The 24,290-nt window shown below is 57.1% G+C and overlaps 6 protein-coding genes across 6 annotated transcripts; 1 reads left to right on the top strand and 5 right to left on the bottom strand.

The window, feature by feature from the left end:
* Positions 1-71: 71 nt before the first annotated feature.
* On the bottom strand, positions 72-3,480 carry ACRALDRAFT_2135865 (uncharacterized protein). The gene is made up of 4 exons (XM_071024106.1): positions 3,005-3,480; positions 2,716-2,854; positions 2,540-2,651; positions 72-2,443 (listed from the first exon to the last, which is right to left on the bottom strand). Exons 1-4 carry the CDS (start codon positions 3,011-3,013, stop codon positions 700-702), a joined length of 2,004 nt encoding a protein of 667 aa, XP_070874577.1. The 5' UTR covers positions 3,014-3,480; the 3' UTR covers positions 72-699.
* A 485-nt stretch (positions 3,481-3,965) lies between these two features.
* Positions 3,966-8,391, bottom strand: ACRALDRAFT_1082261 (uncharacterized protein). The gene is made up of 3 exons (XM_071019285.1): positions 7,720-8,391; positions 4,817-7,477; positions 3,966-4,714 (listed from the first exon to the last, which is right to left on the bottom strand). The coding sequence occupies exons 1-3, from the start codon at positions 7,723-7,725 to the stop codon at positions 4,451-4,453; spliced, it is 2,931 nt and encodes a 976-aa protein (XP_070874576.1). The 5' UTR covers positions 7,726-8,391; the 3' UTR covers positions 3,966-4,450.
* A 583-nt stretch (positions 8,392-8,974) lies between these two features.
* ACRALDRAFT_1064382 (uncharacterized protein) lies at positions 8,975-12,201 on the bottom strand. The gene has a single exon (XM_071016960.1). The coding sequence runs from the start codon at positions 12,126-12,128 to the stop codon at positions 9,714-9,716; it is 2,415 nt and encodes an 804-aa protein (XP_070874575.1). The 5' UTR covers positions 12,129-12,201; the 3' UTR covers positions 8,975-9,713.
* Positions 12,202-12,973: 772 nt separating this feature from the next.
* ACRALDRAFT_1082263 (uncharacterized protein) lies at positions 12,974-14,343 on the bottom strand. The gene is made up of 2 exons (XM_071019286.1): positions 13,931-14,343; positions 12,974-13,862 (listed from the first exon to the last, which is right to left on the bottom strand). The coding sequence occupies exons 1-2, from the start codon at positions 14,280-14,282 to the stop codon at positions 13,357-13,359; spliced, it is 858 nt and encodes a 285-aa protein (XP_070874574.1). The 5' UTR covers positions 14,283-14,343; the 3' UTR covers positions 12,974-13,356.
* Positions 14,344-14,912: 569 nt separating this feature from the next.
* ACRALDRAFT_2041885 (uncharacterized protein) lies at positions 14,913-21,021 on the top strand (the record flags this gene model as incomplete). The annotated part of the gene is made up of 8 exons (XM_071021198.1): positions 14,913-14,956; positions 15,079-15,145; positions 15,241-15,323; positions 15,388-17,165; positions 17,223-17,477; positions 18,411-18,575; positions 18,658-20,470; positions 20,565-21,021. 8 exons carry the CDS (start codon positions 14,913-14,915, stop codon positions 21,019-21,021), a joined length of 4,662 nt encoding a protein of 1,553 aa, XP_070874573.1.
* Positions 21,022-21,759: 738 nt separating this feature from the next.
* Positions 21,760-24,290, bottom strand: ACRALDRAFT_2027276 (uncharacterized protein; the record flags this gene model as incomplete). Its single annotated transcript, XM_071020454.1, has 3 exons — positions 21,760-23,842; positions 23,909-24,157; positions 24,196-24,290. The coding sequence occupies 3 exons, from the start codon at positions 24,288-24,290 to the stop codon at positions 21,760-21,762; spliced, it is 2,427 nt and encodes an 808-aa protein (XP_070874572.1).

Here is a 24,290-nt window from a genome sequence, read left to right as displayed (position 1 = left end):
CCCCTCCAAGTCTCCCACTGATAGGATCGCCCATCATGATCCGAGCCTGACACGGAGAGAGAGAGAGAACAGGGGAAGCCAAATACGGCAAGGTAATAGAGTAGCTACTGCATCTGAATCTCCCAACAAACGCGAGACTGTCCGGGAAGTCCTCTCCCGACAAACTTCCCAAAGCCACAGTATTTTTTGTATTTTTTATTGTTAATCGGCGTACGAGAATTGGCGATACTGAATTCTGGGCTTGTCCTCTCCAACCGTCCTCCTTTTCCCATCCTTCGCAATCCATCCCTATTGAGAGCCAGGAATACAATGCCCACCCCGATAATCCACTCCCCAGGAAAATAGCATGCCCAGGAGAGAAATAGTGCCAGGAACAACAAAGAAAAAAAAAATAAAGGAAAATAAAATAAAAATAAGAGAAGAAAACAGGACAGACCTTGCGGCATCTAGGTGTATGGGGTTATTGTGCAATAGCCATAACGCCCATGCCCTTCCGAAGTGGTCAGCTGAAGAAATATGAGGCTCAGTTCGTTTCCGCAAGCCGACAAAGAATGCAACGTGAAATTTTGGGCCCCCTTCCATCAGCCAACCTTTCGCTCCTATTATGAACCCTCCCCACCGACGGGGGACCAGTTTGTTCGTAAAAACAAAAGCATTGTTGCGGTCCTAGGTTTTTCTATTGGTCTTCTTGTTCTTCCATCACTCAGCCGGGGTCGACGCAGCAGCACCAGGCGCAGGCGACGAGGCACCGCCGTCTCCCTGACGACCAGCGCCCCGGCCCCTGCCACCGCGGCCCCGGTCACCACCGCGTCCGCCACGGCCGCCGCGTCCACGTCGGGTGCTCTCGGAGTCGCTAGCACCGCCTCCTGCGCTTCGGTAGCCGCTGCCCGTGTTGGCCGACCCGCTGCCGCCTCGGCTGCTGCCCCAGTTGCCGGCGCCGCCACGGGGCTGGTACTTGCTCTCGCGCGGCACAAAGACCTTCACGAGCGGGCGGGAGCGATCCTCGTGCGCCCTGGTCTTCAGGTCGTCGGAAAGGGCTGCCAGCGCGGCGTCGCGGTCCTCGGCGTTGCTGAACTGTACCACCTTGTTAGAGCTGCCCCATTTCTCAACCTTGGCAATCTTGGCCTGGTGCTCGGGACTGAACAGATCCCGTGTTTGCTCCTCCGAGCTCACGTTCATGACGAAGAGGCCGATGATATCCTTGGCGGCAGTGGTGGGGGCCGGAGAGGAGACGGGCTCGGGGCCGTTAGCCGATCCGTTAGCGGCTGCCGGCGCGGCCTTTTCCGACTCCTTGCCAGTGTCCGGTTGAGGGGTGCCGGACTGGGCTCTTGCTGGAGCGGCCTTGGAAGGGGGTTGGCGGCCCGCAGGGGGAGGAGGAGCGGCCGCTTGTGCCGGACCAGACGGGGCGGGTTGGGCGGGCTGGGCTGGCTGGGCAGAACCAGCGCTGGGGCCGGTAGACGGGGCAGGGCCAGGCTGCTGCTTGGCGCCCCGGTGGGAAAAGTTGAAGCCTTGTGCGCGCATCTCCGTTCCGATTCTACCGTCCTGGATCTCCAGCACGAGCCAGCCAAAGGCAGCGTCTGCCAGGTTGAAGTTCCACATGTTCTTGAAGGCGCTCTCGTCGACTTGGCCGAGCTGGGCTTGTCCCTGGACGGGGCCGCCGAATGGATTGCCTCCGGCCGCCGTGGTCGGCATCTTCTCAACGATTTGGAGAGCGTTCTTAAGCAGGTTCTGTTGAGCCTCGTTCTGGGCGATGGCGGGTTCCACCTCACCCTTCACGGTCTCCCACACATCGTTGAAGGACGCCTTGGACGCGGCCAGCTTTCCCCGGTAGTGATCCAGGGTGGGGTTTACGCTGAACTCGTTGTAGGAGCTGCCGTATCGGAAATGTAGGCCGGCCGAGATGGAGAAGTCGGCCTTGAGGGTGACGGACAGCTGGTTGAGGATACCCTCGCGGGCGGGCGACGCATGGGTAACGAAGATACGGGTTTCAGTGGGATCATATACCCTGTTCGCGGTATCAATCAGCTCGCCCATCTGCAGCAGGGTGGTCCACATGGTTCCCTGGCCTCCGGCAATGGTGGTCCGGCCCTCGCCGTTGTCGAAGAGCTTGTGCATGACGACGGCGCCGCCGAGACCGAGAAGGCGAAGCTTGACACCGCCAAGCTCGAGGAGCATGGAGCGGGCCTCGTCGATGATGTGCAGGTTGTGGACCTTGTACTCGCCCGAGCGGAACCTCTCTAGCACTCTCACATCCTCGCAGGCACCCCAGACTGTATAAACGGGAACATCGAGCTTGATCTCCCCACTCAGGAGCTGAGGTAGCTCAGAGAGGGGGAGTTCTGCGGGAGAAAAGCGGCTCTTGACGGAACCCGGGCCCTGTTGGATCGACTTTTTGACGGGCTCGGAGATCAGGGGAGAATATTGAGCGATATGTTTGAGGGTCCTATAAAGAGAAGGGCCAGTGTTAGCGTTTTCTTGTTTCGCCGGGAAGAAGATAGCGGGGGGAGAGAGGGCGGGGAATGGCGGGGGGCATATTCACTTTTCGGCAATTCGTTCAAGTGAGGTATCGTCGTAGAAACCGAAATCGCCGGTATGGATGATATGATCGGCACGAGCCGACTTGGCAAGCTCGTTCAAGGAGTTGAGGTTACCTGTGATGGGTTTCACGTCAGCCAAACGAAAAGAAAGATGGACAGTGGATTAACAAAACCATACCTCGAACATCGGCTATGCAAAGGACCCTCATGGGCCCCGTCTGAATCACTCGACCTTGGTTGGGGAGTAGCGGAGCGGCTCCAGGTGGGATGGCGGTGGAGCCATTTGGCATGTAGCCAGGACCGGTGAACTGGCGAGGCTGCGGGAATCACAGATGATTAGATTAGCCATGACTTTGTGAGCCAGATTCCCTCCATGGCCTGGAAGACATCTCCAGGAATAGGGTAATGTAGCCATAGTTCCGAGAAATATCGATGACAAGGCAGGGGAAGAGACAAAAAAAACATACAGCAGCCATGCTCGCAATCTCTCTCGATTAGAGGTATGAGGCCGTCGCGTGTTGCGGAGGAATAGGTGGGCCGGAAACAAGGACCGGAAGGTAGGCCGTTACTTCACTCGGAAGTAGGTATTTCTGCGATGGTGGAAGACGGTGTGATAGATAGAGGGGGTCGGGTCGGTGGTTGACGATGGAATGATCCACGCAGGTGCCGTCGAAGGGGTGGTTGGAAGGGTTTTTGGAGAGTGGATGGTCGGGGTTTGTTGCTTCTCGATGGGGGAGCAATGGTTTGCTTTTGCTCGGGAGAGAGAGAATATGCGCGACGGGCAAAAGAAGAATTAAATTAAAAAAAGAAGGGACGGGGTGGGTATCAAGAGGGGTTGACAACAAAGGGCAGTGTTGATGGAGGATGCGACGTGCCGATTGCGACGGGGTGGTTTGTATTTCTAGAAGTTGGGAGAGCTCCTGAGCCTGGCGGTCGATTAATTTTGCTGAGGTGACTTGGTGCTGGAGGGCCTGGTCCTATGTATTCGTAGGTACCGAGTAGGTATTACAGTGGGTCCTCAGAAGTCGCGACGAGGTTTAATCCTCAAGGCATGGAGTGGAGGCGGTGGCTTGTTATCCACTCTTCGGGACATTTGTTTGCTGACTGACTGTACAGAGTACCTGTTTGTCCTCGTCTCCCCTCCTTCTGTCCTGCTTGCTTCGCACCTAGAAACGTACTGATTACCTAGGCAATACTTACACTTGTCTGTAATCGATACAGCGAATAGGAGGGCGTTCTTTTCGCTGACTATTGGGCTGAGCCGCTCGGCTACAGCTGGCAGAGACGAGACGAGCAGGTGATTTGCTTTCAACACCACAGCTCCTCTCAATAGATACTCTCAATAACAGATCTGTAATTACGGGTGATCGAGCTCTTACATGATCTCCAATATTCCACAATGTGATTCGTCGTCTGTTCGACCATGTTCCATCATCGGTAGGTTGGCCGGCCGCCAAAGGCTCACGAGGAAAATCGCTTCATCATGCTGTGTACATAATTTTACCTCTAACCGGGACATTCAGAGCTTGAACCCCAAAACTAGGGTGGACGCAAAATGAATCAAAATGCAATCGCCGAAAATAAAAAGGAGAGCAAATCATCGCATGGGTTCCGCCGCCCCTGCCCAGGTGTCAACGCCCAACCGGCCTCCCGCCTTCCCCCCGGCCAACGTTCGCTTCTGGTGGAAGAGGATAATAATAGGTAATAATAATAATAGATCAACGAGTACGGTCAAGTAAATGCGACAGGCATCTGCGTGTCCTGCCGCTCGCACCCGCCAAACTCCATCCTTATGCACTTTCAAACCGTCGACAGGCTGGGGAGAGAGATGCGCGCCAGGGATATGTACAAAGAAAAAAGGAGAAAAAAAGAGGCTACCGTCCTCTCATCGCCAGATATGGTAGCATATTCCGTCACCACATGTCGTCTCGCCCATTGTGCCGTCTCCCCTGGTCGCTGCCATCGTCCGTGCGGTATGCCTCGTGGCCGTGGTGGCCGTGGCCCTGGCCGGGCTCGTCGTAGTATACTTTTCCGTGATGACCACCGTAATCATCATGGTTACCGTACGAATCTCCATGCATTTGCTCGTTGCCGCCTCCATGCTCGTATTCGTACATTTGGGTCTCGTCCATATAGTCCCCGTCGTGGCCCTGGCCGTCTCCGTACTCGTTGGTACCCTAACGATGATAATGTCAGTGACAAGCGGTCATCCAAGAAAAGAAACGAAAGGATAATGAAAAGAGAGACAGGAGGAAAACAAGAGACGAATGAACTCATACCCGGTGGTACTCATAATCGTAACTGTCAAGAGCATCCTGTTCAGAGTCCGACTGCATTTGCTGCTGGGCCAGATACTGCTCTTCCTGCTCCCTCCGCCGACGTTCCTCCTCCAAGCGCCTCTGCTGCGGGGACTGCGGAACCTGCGCCTGCGGGTGCATGGCCTTGACAATGTCCAAATAGTTGTACATGAAATTGCTGAGCAGCACCTGGCTGGCCAGCGACCGACGCGGATTCGCCAGCTTGATGTGCGCCATCCGGTATATGGCCCTCTCCTCGAGCAAGGGGAATCGCGTCCAGTGGTAGTCGACGTCCGGACGGAGTGGCCGGTACGGCCGTTCCTCGGACACCCGCGGCTGGTGGCCCTTCTTGCTGGCCGCATCCTTGTCGCTCCTCCTCCGGCTGCCGCCGAAGAGGCCCGAAAACAGGCCCCCGCCTTCCTTCTCCTTCTTCGAGGGGTCCGACTTGCGGCTGCCCTCCTTCTTCCGCTCCTCCGCCGGTCGGGCGTCGCCATTGTCGCGGTCCAGGTGGAGACTTTCGCGGCCTTTGGTGACGGCGCTCTCAATCGAGTTTTGCAGCACGTCCAGCCGGACGTTGTCCTGGGCTTTTTCCACCAAGCTCTTGTTCTTCTTCTTCTCTTCCTCTCTCCGCTTCTTCTCCTTGTCCTCGCCGCCCCCTTTGAGCCATTTGGACCAGCCACTGGACGATTTCGAAGAGAAGACGCTGGAGCTATCGTCGTCCTTGTCCTTTTTGGATTTCCTTTCGGTTTTCCGCTCTTCTGGTGGTAAAGTGGGGATCAGAGTGAGGCTGTCGGTGCTAGTAGCGCCACTACCGGGGATGGGCGCGGGGTGGGACGCCATGTCGTTCAGCGATTGGGCTTGCGGGACAGCATGGTTGAGCTGCTGGCTGAGCGGTTGGCTGAGCGGCTGCTGCTGCGAAACAGACGACTTTGGGTGGTAAGGATGCTGCTGCTGCTGCTGCTGCTGCTGAATCGTGGGTACAGAAGTAGAGGAATGGGGGCTCCGGACGGCGACGGGTCGGGTGTTTGCCTGCACAGACGACTCCTCGGGAGTCATCTGTCGCTGGGCCATGTCCTGGTTTGCCTTTTGGGAGGACGATGACCTTTGTGGGTACGGCCTTGTTATTTCGTTTGTTTGTATTTGTTGCCCGGCATCCTCCCTCCGGAGTAGCGGCTCCATCTTTGGCGGTACCGAGCCTTTTGCATCCGGGGCTGGGGAGGCGCGCGTCGTTAGCTCATCCTGACCGCTACCGGTAGCTGGCGTAGTAGCTTCGCTGACGTCCGGTAAACTCAGTTCCTCGCCACCCGCCAGGGAAGCGTGAGATTCGTTGTGCTGTGCAAGCAGCTGTACCCGCCGCATCGACCGATTCGGCCGCGAGAAGTTCTCCGAAATGGGCTCAGACTGTACCCTGCTCAGTTTATGGCCTGGAGGCGCGTCGCCGGGCGAAGACGACGCCGCCGTTCCTGCGGATTCGGTCCCGGTCTGGCTGCGCCGCCCAGAAGAGACCCGCTTGCCCAGTGAGAGGCGCTCGCCGGATCGTATGCTGCCGCCTTTCCTGTAGGTGGTGCGCGTCGACCGGCGAAGTCCCATCCCCGGAGCCATGGGCAGGATAGGCGCGTCGTCTGCGTTACTCCCCAACCCTGTGGCTGGTGACTGTTTTGTCTCCTGGGCAAGCTTTTGTACCGCCCTTGTGGGGTCTTTCACAAGCTCCTCTAAGCTTAGCTCTCCCACTGAGTTTTCGCTAGACCGCTTGCTGTCCAACCTCTCCGCACCGTCTACGTAACTGTCGGCTGCCCGACCACCCGTATTGTCAATCTGCCGGGAGAGCATGCTCTTTTTCCTCCTCAAGCCGCCCGAGTCGCTGCGATCCAGGCCATCCGGAGAAAGGTGCGAATCGCCCGTGCCAGACCTTCTTCGTATTGACTTGACGCGGCTTTCGAGAAAATTCTTGAATTCGGTGGGCGCTAGCTCTGGATGAACGGCCGCAGGCACCCAAAGTAGCCTCGACGGATCGGCCTCGTCGTCGTCGCCCGACGGCGCAATCGAGGGAATGGCTGTCAGGGACAATCCGGAAAATGGGAGCAAATCGGGGTCCGAGTTGTTTCCCACATCCATGGACATTCTACGGAGCGCCTGTAGGTTGCTCAGCTCTTGGGCAATATCGTTCGGATGTTCGATGTTGGTAATAGGGAACTGTGACGAATCGGCTTGAACATCTCGCAGGGAGAATGTTGGGGAACCGGGCGACATGCTGCCATTCTCGAACAAGCCGCCACTCCGGTGGCCGGGGCCTCCAGGCGGCATTGTATGGGACTTTCTCAACTGAAGGCCGCTGCCTCCTCCGTTACTCAGCGAGGGGATCTCTGACTGATCGGAAGTCGACCGCAGCAGCACCCGGCGCGAGTCTCGGACATCTTCATTGTGGGAGGAACCAACGGGGGTATGTTTATGGATCTGCTCAGGATGGCTATTCGGCATGAAGCTCAGAGGGCGTTGATCGTTGGAATAATCGTCTTCGTCGCCGTATAGAGTGCCGATAGTCTCTGTGACATGATGGCTTGGATCGGAGATGGAGAGCTGGCTAGCATGGCCGCGTCGACTAGCGAAGCTGCTGCCAACGTCGGCTCGGGGCTGGGGCGAAGTCTATCAGAAACGAATGAAGAACAGTGTCAGTGGCAAGAAACAATACAGACTTGGCTTCTTGGAAGATATGAGCCAAGAGGTCATCGAACGGAAACGAAAAGTGGCTACGGTGCCGATCCTTGAGCCCCTCCCGAGGTCCTGGGACAGAGGGAGATGGACTATGAGTGTCCTCGACGCCGAGATGCAGAGTGCAAAAGCAAAAGGGAATGTTAAAAGGTAAGTAGTAAGAAAATGGAACGCACCATCATCTATAGAAAGAGGCGAGCGCTCTCGGGGGAGAGGCCGGGAGAAAAAAAACAGCCCACAAATGCCCCTGTTTTAACGCTCCGAATCGGGCAGAGTCGTCGGTCGGTCGGTGGTTGGGGCAGGGCGTCGAGGGAATATGTTACGGACACAGAGGAGGCATGGACGCGGTTGAACGGTCCGAGATCAAGTTGACACGACGTTGGATACGAGGCACATCGATCAGGGCCAGTTTTGCCCGAGGTCGATGCAGTGGAAGGGAAGCGCGCCGGCTGATATGTCGTCCGGTCGGATTAGGCGGTGGTCGATCGGTCAGTTCGGGTCGCCAACGAATGTATGGTATGGGATACGACTCGGACAGTTGATGCCGTCGTTAAGGAAGAGATCGACCAGCCTCCGAAGAGGGCTCGACCGACGAGTGAAGACGCTCGAGACGAGGACCGAGAGAGCGAGGGCGTGGCGTGGGCGTGGAACCTAGAGGCGAAGAACGAGTAGGTGGGAGAGAAAAGGAGGTTTTCGCTGGCCTCGTTCTTTTTTTCTTCCTCCTAACGATAGGATGTCGTAGCGTCGTCCGTTGGAAACGAGTAAAAAAGACTCGGAACCACACAACGGCGCAAAAACAGTTTCAAGGCACCAGGGTGCTAAACTGAACAAGTTGGAACCTTAGAACCAAACCGACTCGTTCGAACGATCGGGGGGGTGTGGTGGTGTGGATCTTGGATTGGGAGGCGCCAAGAAGAGGAAGAGACGGTGGGAGGTACAAGCGTGACTGGCACTCGAGTGGCCGTTGACCGTCACCCCCAAGTACCAGGTATCGTCTAACCTGCTGCGCCACCAATGGCGTTGGCGAAGATGGGCCCCACCTCGATTCTCCGGGCCTACGGACACCATCCACCGTTGTCGTCTAGGTACTTGGGTACTTGGGTACGTACTCCCACTCACCACCATCTTGAGGAGGGGTCGAAACCGCCACCAAACCACCCGCTACTCTTAGAGTCACGTGTCCCTCATCGTCGTGATGCACCTGAATGTCTGTTTACAAGTAGGGACTGTAACTGACATGCTGTCTCTCAGATTACTCGACATCAAGTAATTGCTCAGAACATGGCATATGGGGCTTGCCAGCAATGTCTTCCAGTCTAATCGCCTCGTCACAGTCCTGTCCTGTATTCTTGGCAAGATCCTCACAACTTGGACGATTCCGGGCTTATATTCCAGCTCAAGGGCTGTCGGGGAACACCATGGTGTTATATTAGACCATTAGACCATTGCTCATACTATATATTCATCCGCAGCAGCATAACCAGTCCTTCGAGTGTCCTCGGGGATTCTGTCCAGCTTTATGCTGATCTATCTCTGGTCCTTTCCTCCAACGGCGGTCGGTGATTCTGGCAAGCATAGCGCAGGATACGGCGACCGCCCGTCAGTGTTCTCATTGTCTGCATACTTGCGCCTAGGTACTGCTGCTTCACCTGCTAACCTAGTCGGTCATTGGTGGATCTGGTCAAATCCAAGACATGAATTTGTTCCCATCTCCGAGCTCCCCATTGGCACCACCAAGATAACCGCAGAGGGGTGAAGACCCGGAGTCCAAACGACATAACTGAATCTTTAACCCTGCCGGTTTTGACGCATATGGTCTTGTCCCTGAAAACCCATGCATACACTTGGGCTTGTGATTCTGATAACACACAGTCCTCACCAGCCACTATCGTCCGTCATACCATAGGATGCTGTCGCGAAATGAAGGGCTGGGCCAACTATATCAGAGCCCGAAATAGGGGTATGGTTTGCCATTTGCAGGGCTGGATTGTGGAGTCTCGTCGTGCTATTATCTACTAGTTAGCACAATGGCGCGGTGAGACATCCTTACATGAAAACTGTAGACGACATACTTGACGAGTATCCCCACCTCTCTTATACCTACGGCGATCGCCTCGCGGATTGCAGCGACATGGAAGCATGCATCGGTCAAGTGGCCGTAGGAAACAGCTCACCCGTTCTCTCCCTCCGAATCATACACGATATCAACCGACTCCCCAATGTCATCATCCTCCCGTATCAAGCTCTCCGGAAGCATCTGACTCTTAGTCAGGAGCTGCGACGAATGCAGCTGAAAGTCCGCCGGCGGGAGCTGGATGGGGCTATCGTCGTCTTCCGTGTCATGCAAATATAGGCTCGACGATTGACGCATTGGCCGTGACGCCGACCTAGAAAGGGGTGAATCCTCCGTCGACATCTGGCTCACCGTCGTGGCCTGTGATGGATGCACCTCTTGCCGGCGAGTTGGGTTTGGAAGCCGAGAGGGGGTCGGGAGATCGGTGATCCGCCCTCCAGGGCTGCTGTGGCTTCCTGGTTCGCCGTCTTGGCTCGATGGGACGATGCTCAGCCCGTCTTGCGATGAGCGATGTTGTGTGGCCTCGCTCATCAGTTGGTTCGTGACCTCCTGTGAGATTGTCACAGTTTCCGTGGCCCGACGGGCTCCAAGCGGCGAGGTCGGCACGGCGGCCCCTCGTTCGCTCGCTCCCGTGGATTGCGCATCGACCTCCTCCTCGTCCTCCTCGTCCCCGACCCGGCCCGACAGAGAACAACGCAGGTTGGCCATAAGATGTCCCACTACGGCTGGCGGCACGTAATTGTATTTCTGCGGAGGTCCCGTCACCCAGCCATGTTCCTTCATTTCATCAAGCGATGCCGGGTTATTGAGCTGATAGAGATCGAGCAATTCGTAGGCGAACATCCCCCCTGACCGGCGTGCGTTGAATTCGGCGTTGCCGACACCTTCCTCGTCCTCGATCTCACCCGGCTGTTTTGCGGCGGAAATGCGGGCCATGTATCTGAGCTCCGATATTGGCGCGGTCACGTAAATCCACATGCGCGAGACGACTGCCGGGATCCGATAGTGGCGGAACTCGTGGTTCTTCTCGCCCGACACTATTTGATCGACATGTTCGGGACGAATCGAGATGAAGATGTCCGAGCGGTCCGTCTGCGGACCCATGGCGTGAATAGAAGATAGAGGTATTCGCTGGCTTTCTAACCCTTGTGTGTCCAATGGCGCTTTTGCCTTTACCTGTCTTGGTGTCGTCTCGGAATCGTCGTCTCTGGTGGTTTCTTGGGTAGATGCCGGAACGTTTCGGGTTGACCGCCGTAAGCGACGCGGTGACAAACGTTGCACTTTTTCTGGTTCTTTGCGGCCTGATGTGGTTTCATGGGATGGAGCTGCTCTGTTTACCTGACGAATTCCAGGGCAGGCAGAGGCAGGTGGGGTGTTTGTGGCCTCCTTCTCCGAAGAGGCCAGTAGCCCATGAACAAGGAGCTGGGTCTCTTCGCCGACATCCCCATATTCTTCTTCTCCCTCCTCCTCATCGTCAGACTCGCCAAGGTTACTATATTCGTCTTCTGAGTCGGCAATCACACGCTCAGAGATTTTTCGGCGTCGAAGGGGGGAGGGACTGTCTGGGGCTTCCGCCGGAACATCAAATTCGTCGACAGACAGACCAGCGTCTCCCAGAACCACACTGGCCGGTGCTTGTTCAGACAGTGGTTCCCTTTTGGGCACTAGTACTTGAGGCGTAATGAAACGCACTGTCTTGGCCGTCGTCGGTGACAGTCCCTTGCTGATGGGTAGGTCTCCAATGGAGGATCGGGGGCTCTTAGTGACGGTAGTTTCATAGGAATCCTCAACTATGAGAGTGCGGGGCAGCTTCGGGGTAGTCGAAAGCTTTGGAAGGGGGGACATGACATTCGTAGACTTGTCCTTCAGTGGAGAACGCTTGGGTGCCGGGCTATATCTAGCCAGCATGGGGGTGATGGGCGAATCGTGGGACGAAGGTATCTCGAGGCGAGCGCGCTTATTTGTCGGCGTTTGAGGGACAGCAGAAGGCGTCCTCGATCGGCTGCACCCAGCTACCTCTTCCTGAGCATCGTCGCCAAAGACAAGATCGAGGTTCTCTTCCTCGGAGTCCTCTATCTGGGCATTTGCGTTGTCGAGCTTGCCAAGGGGCCATCCCGGGTGCGAGGAAGTCATTTGAGTCAACGTTTGTGTCTGAAAATTCTTTTTCGGCGAGGGGCTCGGCTGGTCACCCTCTGTCTTGCGCCTTTTTCTCCTACGAGAAGATAAAGCCGTATCATCGTCGAGATCGGTGGGCACGGGAGCAGTCTGGAGGAAGCCCATTTGAGTCAAAGTGTCCTGCTCGGGGGACGGATCGCGCTTCCTGGGCTGAAGTTGCTCATCCATTTCCAGCCTGCCTCCGGGCCGCTGTTGGCGACGTGCGGTGTCGCGGCCATAGCGCCGTACAATCTTTCTGTGTGGCGTGAATCTGAGCTGTCGCTGTGTCGGTATAGGACTCGAATGGTAAACTCGTTCCGGAGCTGGCTGTCCTCGGGCACGCGTCTGGGGAGGCATCGCAGTATTGTCACATGGATGTACGTAGTGTACAGGTCAGGCCTTTCGGTGGGATTTTCAACAGATGGGTAATACTAATGGGTCTAGTTGGGTGATGGTTTCTCGGAGTCATCCCGCCACAGCGCGTCGCGTCCACGTCCATGCAACCGCTTTGGCGCGACTTTCCGGGTATGACATCACGAATAGGTAATATCCGCGGTAAAGGCCCCACTTATGCAATATCAGGGTCCCACCACTGAAAACAGAAAAAGAAAAAGAGAAGAAAAAAAAGGAAAACGAAAAAGAAAAGAAAACGAGAAACCTGTCACAGTATTCGTACGGTACGGTACGACTCATATCAGTACCTATTCCATGTCAGTGTCTGGCAGCCACAAGTGAAGAGTAGGTGACACGCGTAGCTGGGTAAGGAATTACTCTATATTCATGGCCTACCCATTATGCTATCATCCATGCAATTTCTCCTAACAACCCAAGTACTAGGGTGGATTTTGGGTTGATTGGAGGTCAATGCAAAAGATGGATACAACTTGGAAGACTTGTAACCGGGACGCAAACGCTTTCGACGCAGTTTGTATGCGTTAGAGATGTACTTGTAGAGTGCCTGCTGTTGGAACTCGCTTCTCGAACCGCCAATTCCATGCTGATATCTGGGATATGCTCTGGTCTCTCCATCGACAAACGACTTTCCTGCTTGGGCTCTCTTGAAGGCGGTTTCAAAGCAGTGTGTCGGCCGCAGGTGGGATGCGAACGCAATATCAGGGGCTCAACGTTGGAATTCTGATCACGAACGAGAAGAACCAAAGGAAATAGATGCATGCATTTCTGTCTCAAATTAAGCATGGCTTGCTGGAGTCCTGTTGAAAGTATAGACACTGATACTATCCATTGGTTACACTTGGCCGCGCACTTCATCTCGACGTACTTTTCCTCCCATTTGGATCAAGCCATTTGCTAGGGGCAGAATATTGCGGTCGTCATAGGCATACACGGCAATAACAATGGGGTTTAATACGTAGATGGAGAGAGAAATAAGGGGGAAGAATGTAGTTAAACATAAGGCGGATAACTGCCTTCGCAGATGTTCCCTCATTAGTAGGACAAAGCTCACAAATGCACAAAACAAGCATGCGAGTATGAGCACTAATGGAAAACAAAGGAACGTTGTACAGACTGGAGGTCTAACGACACCGCGCCGGACTGGGTAAATATGTACATAACTGGCTCCCATTTATTTCTTCGGCTCCGACTTTTCTTCCGGCTTCGGCGTCGGCAGCTTGAACGTATCCGGCTTGCGGTCCTCGCCGGGACCAACCGGCTCCCAAGCGCTCGAGCCACCCTCGAAGTTGCGGAAGGCCTGAGTGAGCTCTAGAGGCTCCGTGACGATGCGCTTCCTTTCTTCGTCGTACCGGACTTCGGTGTAGCCCGTGAGAGGGAAGTCCTTGCGCAGAGGATGGCCCTCGAAGCCGTAGTCGGTCATGATACGGCGGAGGTCAGGGTGACCGACGAAAACGACACCGAACAGGTCGTACACCTCGCGCTCGAACCAGTTGGCACCAGAAAAGAGGCTGGTGATGCTGGGCACGGGAGAAGCCTCATTGGCGTACGTCTTGACGCGGATGCGGGCGTTGTGGCGGACGCTGAGGAGGTTGTAGACAATCTCGAAGCGGTTCTCGCGGGAGGGATAGTCGACAGCTGTGACGGTGGAGACCTGTGTGAACTCTGCCGAGGTATTGTCTAGATGTTGCGTGTCAGACGAGAGACGATACGTGAGGGTAGCACGGTGAAGACTCTTGGAAGCATACACTTGAGGAAGGAGAAGACGGGAATGACGCCCGAAGGAGGGATGAAAATGGTGAGCTCGTCCTTCCAGACAGAGAACTGCTGGATGTACTTGGGAAGGCAACCCATCAGCCAAGCACCATACTTGTGTAGGTTATCGGCCTTGGTGGCGTATTTATCGGTCGGGTTGACAATGGGCGCGTTCAGGGTGCCAGTCTGCCCACGGGCAGCCGTGCGTGGGTTGGGGGCATCCTTTGGCTGGCCGACGACGGGGTACGTCAATTGAGGAAGCGAGGTCGAGAAACACCGCACTTCGCTGGTGCGGCCTTGTCGCAGGCCAGCTAGGGCCCTGTTTCGGTAGAGTCTGGTCGCCATTGTGGTGTGTGCGGGTGGGTGGCCGAGGAGATTGTCGGGAAGTGCGTGGGATCAATTGGCATCAGAGATGCGAGATGTTGAGGTTGATGGTTCGGCATTTTGGAAAGCCCGGTGGCGGTTAGAGCCACCCCACCAGTAATGGGGGGGTGTCTTTACCTTTGCCACACATTTTTCTCCAACCAAGTACCCTCGCGGGGATCCATATCCTTCCTTCCACTCACTCCGTCACAAAACCAGAGTCGTAGCCTTGTAGGGCATCTTTTTATTCTCTTTTTTTGAGCATACGCATACTGCCTACATACGTGTACACCCTCGTTTGGCTCCCTGAAATCCCCACGACACTTCCCCTACCCCTTACATTGATTCCGTCCTTGCCTTTCAAAGGAAAGCGGTGAGGGCGTGTTCTTATCTTGTCTCTCTGTTTGCCGGAAGAGGAATGGGTATCACGTGATTTCGCCCGCTAAACCCGAAAACGCCTGGCCTTTACCCGCCAGCCCATAGAAAGGCTTTACCAAGCACTTTCCATCTTTCCAACACCTTCCCTCCTAATCACATACCCTACTGCATATATTCTGAACACTCTCAACATACCTTTCTCCTTTTTACATCTCTACGCTGGGAACGGAAACCATGGGCCTCCAGGACTCTTTCATCGAGGACGAACTCGATACCTGGTGAGTTCATTCCAAACCACCACGCGACCTGCGCGTTTGGCGCGACTCCCTCCTTCGATATAGGATCAGGTTCCTCCCATTCGGTACCCAACGGTCGAGATGCTGACAGATATTCCGAACAGCCCGCTATGTATCGAGGAGTTCGATCTCTCAGATCGGAGCTTCAGGCCTTGCCCATGCGGGTACCAGGTAGGAATCCATTACCGATACCCCTCCTGCCTCCACACAACTCCTAACTCGACTTCGCTACACAGGTGTGCCAGTTCTGCTTCAACAACATCAAGAATAACATGAATGGGCTCTGCCCCGCATGCCGAAGACCATACGACGAGAAGACCATACAGTGGAAAGTGGTGACGCCTGAGGAGTAAGCTACCCACTCCATTCTACCAAGCCACACCAAGCTGACCGGCTGTTCCCCTCCCCCGCAGAGTTGCCGAGTTCAGCGCAAATATCCGCAAGAACCAGAAGAAGCGCGCCCAAGACCAGAGGCAAAAGGAAGCCCAAAGACGCGAGGCCGAAAAGGAAAACCGCAAGAACCTCGTTGGCGTTCGCGTGGTGCAAAAGAACCTGGTTTATGTAACTGGTTTGACACCTACGGTTCGCGAAGACGAACTGCTGAAAACTCTTCGCAAACCCGAGTTTTTCGGCCAATATGGCAACATCCAAAAGATCTCCATCAGCAACCGCAAGAGCTCTGACGGGCAAAACCAATCCCTGGGCATATATGTTACGTTCGAGAGGAAAGAGGACGCACAAAGATGCATTCAAGCGGTTAATGGCTCCCAAAACGGTGACCGGATCCTCCGTGCTCAGCTTGGGACAACCAAGTATTGTTCGGCCTGGTTACGTCATGAGCAGTGTACCAATCGGCAGTGCATGTTTCTTCACGAACTTGGTGACGAGGAGGACAGCTACACCCGTCAAGATCTCTCCTCCATGAACAGCATCAACACCCAACGACCACTACCCCCCAGCAGTGGCACTGTGCGGTCGGCATCTCGCCAGCAAATGTGCCCTCCCGCCGCACCACCACCGGCCACGGTGCCGCCGCCGACGGCGTCGCAGCCCATGGCACGTACCTCGAGTAAAGACGGATCGGAGACTGGAGGTGACGGCTCGGCCCTCCCGTCATCGGCAAACTGGGCTCGCAATCCTCAGCGAAGTCGCAGGGGCAGCCAGGCAACGAGCGGTGTTGCATCAAGTCCTGCCGTCTCCACATCGGTGCCAGCTACCACCGAGACCGTACCCGAGGGCACCGACTCGGGCCCCAAGGCGAGCTCAACCCCGACAAGGACGAGTGGCCCGGCTACTACGAAGGCTTCGACCAGTACCAAGCAAAGACGTCTACCCGATAATATTCTCAAGGCCATTCTGAAGGCGATGGAAGCTTGCCCATTCACCTGCACCGCAAATGATCAGGCGCAAGTTGATAACACACCCCCCATGTTCGATCCCCGTGGCGGAGAGAAGCGAAGAGCCATGAGAGAAGAGGAAGAGGCGCGCCTCGCTGTTGATCAAGAGGAACAAGGTGAAGTCGGCGAGCCGTCCGAGGGCGAACCTGAAGCTGGAGGCAGCCTCGCCCTTGGAGGCGAACCTGAAGATCGGGACGTCGCACACGACACTACTGGCCTCGACCGACGGCCGAGCACCCAGCCACCTATCCAACGCGGGGCAGGCGACAGGTTGCTCGGACCCGCTGCCATCAACCCGACTTTCGCACAGGGCGGCGTTGCGTCAAACTCGGGGAGCCGTTCCATGACTCCGCAACAGCAACTGTATATGCGGTCCCACAGCGGTTTCGGCGATCATCTCCCTCCCGGAATCACGACAGCTCACGCCTCTGCCGGTCCGCAGCAGCCGGGTCACAATCGCCAAGGATCGAGGTACAGCTTCGCTAATGAAAGCTCGGCATCGTCGGCTGTCAAGGTTTCGGCCAACCCGAGGATCATGGCTCAACAGTCAGCCATGATGCCTTCGGCGTTCCATTCGCAACCAGGCAGCCAATACTACGCGACTTCTATGCCGGGACCTCCCCCAGGACTCAAGTCGACGGGGACCCCTCCCAATATGTTCGGGCAGGGCCATTCATATGGTGGCGGCGCGGGATTCGGGGCTAGCGGCGGGCCCAAGGATTCTGCCGAGTTGCTTCAGAGTCTGATCCGCGGCCGCGGCGGAGGCAACAGTCAGGCACACGAAGTCGGAAAGCGTGAGTTTTTGTCTTCTTTTTCTAATCAGTACCCACCCTCTACCTCCTCCACCCCAGCTCCTGCTTCGGGCCTCCTGGCGTCGCTCTACGGTAACCCGGCCGGAGCATACCAAGACTTCGGTACGAAGCAGAAGAAGAAGGGGAAGAAGCACAGACATGCTAACACTTCCTCCTCTGGGGGAGGTGGCTTAGTCGATCTTGCGGACCCAAGCATCCTGCAAGCCAGGATGCAGCAGCAGCAACAGCAGCAGCAGCACCAGTCTCAGGGCAACGCCGGAGTCGGGCAGGGCCTGTTCGGAGGTCAGAGTCAAGGTGGGTACAACCCAAACATGATGTACAACACTCGGTTCCCGGGTTCTGGATGGTAGCCAGCGCATGAGGAGGCCCCGAGCAGTGGCATAATGAGGAGCAGGAGCACAAAGGACGGATGGTTTTTTTTTTGTTCTTTTTTCTTTGTTGCTGAACAATGATCGAGAGTTCGTTCCCCTTTTCTTCTTTCGCATGGCTGCCACGCAGACCTGATTTGTTTGTTTGTTTTATTTGTTTTGCAACGTCACGTCATGTACTACATACGATATGGGGAGGGCATCGTCTGCATTTTCGGAGATGAAGACCAAGCCAGCCCAGCCCGCACATGCAGGGAAGTCCGGCGGCGGGCTTGTCTTCCTTTCTTCACATCATGCGCATACGGAGTCAATGAGCGTTGCGGACACCCATATGGGAGCACTCTGGGAAGCAGCAAGGCTTTGCATTGGCGTTCTTTTTCGCTTCTGGGGCCACGGAGTACACTCAACGATTTTCGTCTCGTCATACCGACTTCTCTCTCATCATTCATATCATCATGCCCCTTTTTCCCCCGTGGTTACACCGGGTCACGTCAGGCAAGCTATCATCGTCTTCCCAGCTCAGTCACCAGATGTACGTTAACTCGGCGGACCGTCTCGACACTGAGGACGGGAAGAGACAGTTGGTCCAAATATAGCACCTTGCACCAGCACTCTCAAAGAAAGGGTCCCTGTGCTCTTTGACCTGCGCTTTAACTTGTCTCAAAGCAAGCTCCTTGGCGCAGAAGACGATGGTGGAAGCCGTGACTTGCCGTGTAAACTCTCGATACCATGTATTTAAGTTCTTTGCTTCCTTGTGCTCTTGCTCCTGAGGCTGGGGATTGGGAGGTTGCTGCGCGCACATGTCGTGTTATTATTTCCTCGCGGTTGCGGCAGATTTGGTTGCTAACTGCTTTCTTAGATGACGAGCTTCCCTCTCTAGACGCTGCCACAAGCTCAGTGGATGCTCTGGTGTCTGACGAGACGCCCATTCCACCTTGGCTCGGACAAGGCGGTTATGGCCTCGCTATTCCACCCGGTACACCGGCTATCCCGACGCCGCCTCCTGGTCTAGGCTTTCCACGTGGTCATCCTTCGCCCGTTTCCCGACCTCCGACGTCCGTTCCATCGACCGTTCCGCCGACACCCCACCGGACTGTGACTCCGAGCGGTCCCAAGGGTCCAATCGCCAGCGATTCCCCTATCCCAGACAAGACGCCTCCCACGGCCATCCCTGGGGTCGGAGGCGAGGAAGAACATCAGGACCCTGGCCGTCGAAAGCGGTCTATCCAAGGATATCGCGTCACATGCATCGCCCGCGTCGAAGAAGGTCTTGCAGGACGAGGATTTCCCTGCCCTGGATGCTGTCAAGAGCACAAACACGCAGCGGACGTCAACACCCGCGATTCCGACCATGCCAACGCCTAAGGGAACGCCAGTCTTGGGCAAGAAGAACCACGTTGAGCCGGCATCATCTACGGGCAATGCTCCAGAGACCGAGACGACAAAGGGAAAGAGTGCCAACACCAAGGCTGCCGCCAGCAAGAAGGGCTTGCCAGTCACGGTCAGCATTCCACCCAACGCCTCAGCTGCCACGACATCGGCTCCTCAGCCCAAGTCCACGGCGGACTCGTCGGCCGTGTCGGATAGGTCCAACACGTCTGCCTTCCCTGCCTTGCCCACCCCGACGACTGTGAATGCGCCGTCGCCCAGCATCAAATCGGCGCCCAAGACGCTGCGTGTTGTCCACACACCCAAGACGGAGCATCCTCCCCATTCAAGCTCTGGCGGCCCGCTCCTCCTCAACGCAGCAGTGCGCGCGGTGTCTGGCGGGCATCGTCCGGAGACGCCGGCAAGCCAAGATGCCAGCGACAGTGCTTCGATCATCTCGGCGTCCATCTCGGTCTCTCGTACCAGCTCGCCGCCACCGTCCAAGGTGGGATCCGCGCCTGTACGCAAGACGACCAAGAGCCAGCAGCGAAAGGCGCGCAAGGAGGCCCAGAAAAAGACGGCCGCCATCGAGGAAGCTCCCAAACCTACTGAACCCGAGGAACACGCACCCATCATTGGACGTAAAAAGAAGCAAAAGAAGGAAAAGCCGGCTTCCAAGGCTGTCGACAAGAAGCCGGCAGATGCGACCGCGGCGCAGGCTGGACAAGGCAAAACGGAGAAGCCTGCCGCTTCGTCGTCGACCGGGGAAGGGTCAGAGGCGGGAGGAAAGGGTGATCAGAAGGCTGCATCGGATAAATCGTCCACTAAGGCGAAAGCGGCAGCTGAGAAGAAGGGCACCCAAGGCAACGACAAGGAGAAGGAGAAGGACCAGCCAACCTCGTCCAAAGAAGATGCTCCCAGTTCCGCTTCAGAGCCGGACAAGCCCAAAGATGCGAGCGAGAACCCAAAGACGCTCCCGGAAGTCGTGTATTTCGATCTTGTCCGCGTCGGCATGGCTCCACAAGCCGAGTACCTCGAGCTCATCAAGCCGGTCAACGGAGAAAGCCACAAGGGCGAGTGGGCAAGCAGCAGCAGCGCAATAACCGTGGACCCGGACAACCCGCCCCCGTCTACCAAGAGCTTCCTCTCGGAACAAGACCACGCGACACTCGTGGCGGGTCGGCCGGTACACAAGATCATCGACAGCCACCGCGTGCTTCTGACGCCAAACGGCGACTGCATACGCCACCTTACCGAGGGAGAAGAACAGAGATATCTCTTTTACCAGAACCGTGTGGCCCAGGCGGCCGACCAGCCCGACTCGTTCGTCGCGCCGCGGCACCAGTCGCGCCACGCGGGCTTCTCCCTGATCAAGGGCCGCGCTGTGCCCAACGGACCGCCGTCGTTCTTCCCACCGCACCCCAAGGCCGAAGCGCGTATGTTCTCGGACGATCCCCTCCATAAGCTCCAGCGGGAGGAGGCGATTAGCTACATCAACCAGTTCGTCCTGCCCCGCCTCAAGCTCGGAACGGCCCAACCTAGGGTTCCCCGGTAGCTGGAAGTCCAACGCGGCCGTGCCCGGCGGCACTTTGAAGGATGGCGAGGCGGCCCCAGGCTCTTCTCCTTCTTCGTCGGCGCCCGACAGTCCTGCAGTGGCGTCGATGCACCGCGAGGTCACTGCCGCCAGCCTCAACTCCCTGGCACCGTGGATCTACGGCCACGACGCTGCGGCTGGCGCGGGGATCTACTCGGCCGACGCGGGCGGTCCGGCAGCGCTCCGCGACGTGCCCGAGGACGAGACTCCGTTTGGGGGCAGCGGCTTCGACCAAGCCGCGGCAGCCGACGCGCGCGATTTCGCTAACGGGCGGTTCGAGCCTCTGGCGCGGGATCAGCTGGGCAACAACGGCATGAGCGGCGCGTCGTCGTCGTCTCCTTCGGCGGGAGGCAAGATGCCCCCGCTGGCGGGTCTGGCGCTTATGAGCGTGGAGGACGCCGAGGCGGCGCTGCAGCTCGCGCGCAAGGAGACGGATAAGCTCGAGAAGGGCCTCAACCAGGTGATTCGTCGGAACAGGCGCCTGCTGCTGACGCATTTTGTCCGTTGACTAGCACTGGCCGTCGCGGCGGGGGCCGGCCCTGCGGCTCCAGGGTTGGGACTGGGGCGGCACCTTTGGGCTGGTCTCGGCCTCGGTGGCGGGAGGGCCATTGTCGTGTTTCCGCCTGTGTTTAGGGGGATGTTCTCCCTCGTGGAGAGAGCTGTCCTGTCGCTCTGCGTGCAAGCTGTGGTGATTTGCGTAAAGTTGGTTGCTGTTTTTGTGGAGGCTCTGTCGTGGACTGCTAGGAGAGTTTTGTCTCTCTTGTAATCAAGCGAATGCAGCGGGGTGAGGAGGACGAAGAAAGAAGAAGAACGCAGGGGCTTTCATGGCAGGTCGGGCTTGGGTTGTCTCTTCGTCTCGTCTACTTGTTCAAGACGGGGCGTCTGACTGCAGGACGTTGGCCACTTGCTTTTCGTCGAGCGGAGGGGACGCCTAGTTTCCTTATATGCTGTGTGTGCGAATACGTACAAGGCTAGCGATGTTGCTGCAAAAGGCGACAAAGCGTTGTAGGATGAAGTTGTAGACAATAGTCATGCTGATTCCCGGACGGGAATCGGAATAAGAAGCATTATCCGGATGTTCGCCGCATGATGTTTTGTTACTCCTTGGGCATTTCACGGGACTCGTTACATGTCAGAACATGGCCATCCGCATTGTCTCATCATACGTGCATGTATATATATCACCCTAAGACATCCCACGTTACCCCTGACTTGAGGTTTGTTAAATCCATAACTTCCAGGCCTATCACGATCCATCCGCCCCACGCCTCCTCTCCTTGTCGAGCTCAACGCGCAGCTTCTCCGTCAGCTTGTCCAAGATCCACTCGCTCTCCTCCTGGCTGCTGAGCAGGGGACTCCGATGCCCTACCCACGACCACTTGTCCGGCTCGCCGACAGACGTGCCGACGTGGTTGCGGCCACTCGTCTTCTCGCCATGCTGGCCCTGGTCCTGGTTCTGGCTGCCTCTACCACGACCCGGTCGAAGCCAGTCTAGAAGTTGTAGGCTGGTCCCGCTGCCGCCGTGGCGTATGTCGTGGACATGCGGGGTGGCTTTCGTATGGGTATGGGGCTGCGTCTCGTCTTCGCCGATGAGCTTGAGGTACCACGCCCACTCGGAAAAGGTGTAGCGCTTGGGGTGTTTCCTGCGCCGGGTGTCGCGGGTCACGGCGGCGATCTCGGTGATGAGGAGGTAGTGGTAGTCGGCGGGCGAGGAGGGGAGCGGGGCGGTGGGATCGCGCTTGGTGAAGGAGGGGCGGCGGCGGGTGGTTTGTGGTTCGCGAGCGCTGGGCGACAAGTGTGACGATGAAGGTGAGCGGTCCGGGGTGGGGGAGGTGTCGTGGCGTGGGGACGAAGGGAGGGTCCGATTGTCGCCGGTGGGAAAGGATGTGCCGGTTGCCACGGCGGATGCTCCTTTGCCCTGGGAGACAGATGAAGAGGGCTGCGTCGTGGCTACTACGGTCGGGGATCCCCGGGGGGGAGACTCGAGGTCGGTTTTGCTGTCCGTCTCCTTTTGCACGTTGTCGTCCTCGTCCTCGTCGCTGGTTTCGTCTTCACCGTCCTCGCCGGGTTGTGGGAAGAGTGCGCCCCAGGAGACCTTGGAGAGGACTCTCTTCACCTCATGGCGTATACCATGCTCACCGGGCAGGATGGTGATGCTGCCCAGGTCCATGGCGGCGGTTTTCATGGCGAGGATGACGGTGTCCTCGGCGTTGGAGATCATGACGGTGGTGGTGGGCAGGGCGAGCAGGGCCCAGAAGACGCAGAAGGCCTTGCCGGCGGGGGTGATGGGGGTACGGTCGCCGTAGCCCAGGGTGGTGATGGTGATGAAGGCGAAGTAGAAGCCGTCAAAGTAGGACCAGCCTTGGTGGCGCTTCTCTGTTTCTTGGAAGATTGCGGCGCCCACGAGCCACAGCAGGAGCCAGGCGGTGAAGGAGAGGAGCAAGGCGAGCCAGCGGCGGCGGGTCGAGGCGCGGGCCTGGATGCGGCGCATGAGCAGGAATTCGTGCTCGCGGCGGTGGTACTCGGTCTTGGGATGGGTGTCGCCGTCCTTTGTTCCGTCGTTTGGCGACACGCTCGGCTGACGATGGTGGCGGTGGAGTAGTGAGACGGTTGAATTCGGATCGTTGGAAGGGTGGCGGTAGAGGATGGGTTCGAGGATGGCATCCTTGCCGGTCCTGATCATGTCGCGCACGTGGCGACGGCGGTGTTTCTCCATCATGCGCGCGTCCAGGTTACGCAGGCTACGGTCGAGGATCAGATTCCGGATGGCGGCTATGAGGAGACCGAGGATGATGATGCCGACGAGGCTAAAGGGAATGACGAGGGCGCGGCCGGCGATGTTGACGTTGGCGTGGTCGCCGTAGCCGATGGTGAAGAGGGTGGTGTTGGACCAGTAGACGGCGTCGAGATACATCCAGCCTTCTATCTTGGAGAAGACGAGGGCGCCGAGGAGGAGGTAGTGCAGATACAGGACGGTCTGGAGCATGAGGGTGCGCTGGCTCGGGGTGAGCTGGAAATCGGACGAGTAGTGCTTCGCGAGAGCGCCGCGGATGGTGACGACCATGAGGGAGGCGACGACGAAGTAGAGGACGGCGGCGAAGACGCCGTAGTAGTAGGCTTGGGAGAGGACGTAGTGCTCGGAGGGATGCATGGTGAGAGGGCCAGCGGCGGTGGCGTTGAGGGAGAGGAGCAGGATGGACGAGATGTACCAGCCGACGATGGTGATGGGCTGGGCGACGGAGAAGCGAACGCGCCGCGTCATGTTCATGAAGAGGAAGAGGTTGGCTATGAGGGCGACGGCGAGCTGGACGGCGTTGATCACGATGAGCCTGTGGGGGGCCATTTCATATGAGCGACATGTGGCAGTTCAGGGGTTCAGGGGGAGAAATACATACCAGGTAGGATCGTCGATGAAAGTGGCGTCGGCGATGGAACCGCCCGGCGAGACATGTTGGCGCCAGGGACGAGACAGGGAACAGATACTAAACGCAGAGGCAACTGGACCGAGGGTGCCGGCGATCATGGGGAACGCTGACGAGGCGAACCACCAGCGACTGGCAGAGACGGGAGGGCTGAGGTCAGTGATGTTGTCCGAGGGGACAAGAAGGGTTGCGACAGGATGAACAGGGGGTTGGTGACTGGGACTGAAAGATCTGGAGCAAGTAACTGATGGTAAACATACCTTGGATGCAAATGAGTGTCGTCGTCGTGGAGCCTCTTCTGGTTCGTCTTCTCGTTCCCCTTCACCTCCTTGGTGTCACCCTGGGTGGCCTCCAT

The sequence above is a fragment of the Sodiomyces alcalophilus genome (genome assembly GCF_042370955.1).
Source record: "Sodiomyces alcalophilus JCM 7366 unplaced genomic scaffold ACRALscaffold_4, whole genome shotgun sequence".
In the NCBI taxonomy this organism is placed as follows: Eukaryota; Fungi; Ascomycota; class Sordariomycetes; order Glomerellales; family Plectosphaerellaceae; genus Sodiomyces; species Sodiomyces alcalophilus.
This window is presented reverse-complemented; position numbering and strand designations above follow the sequence as displayed.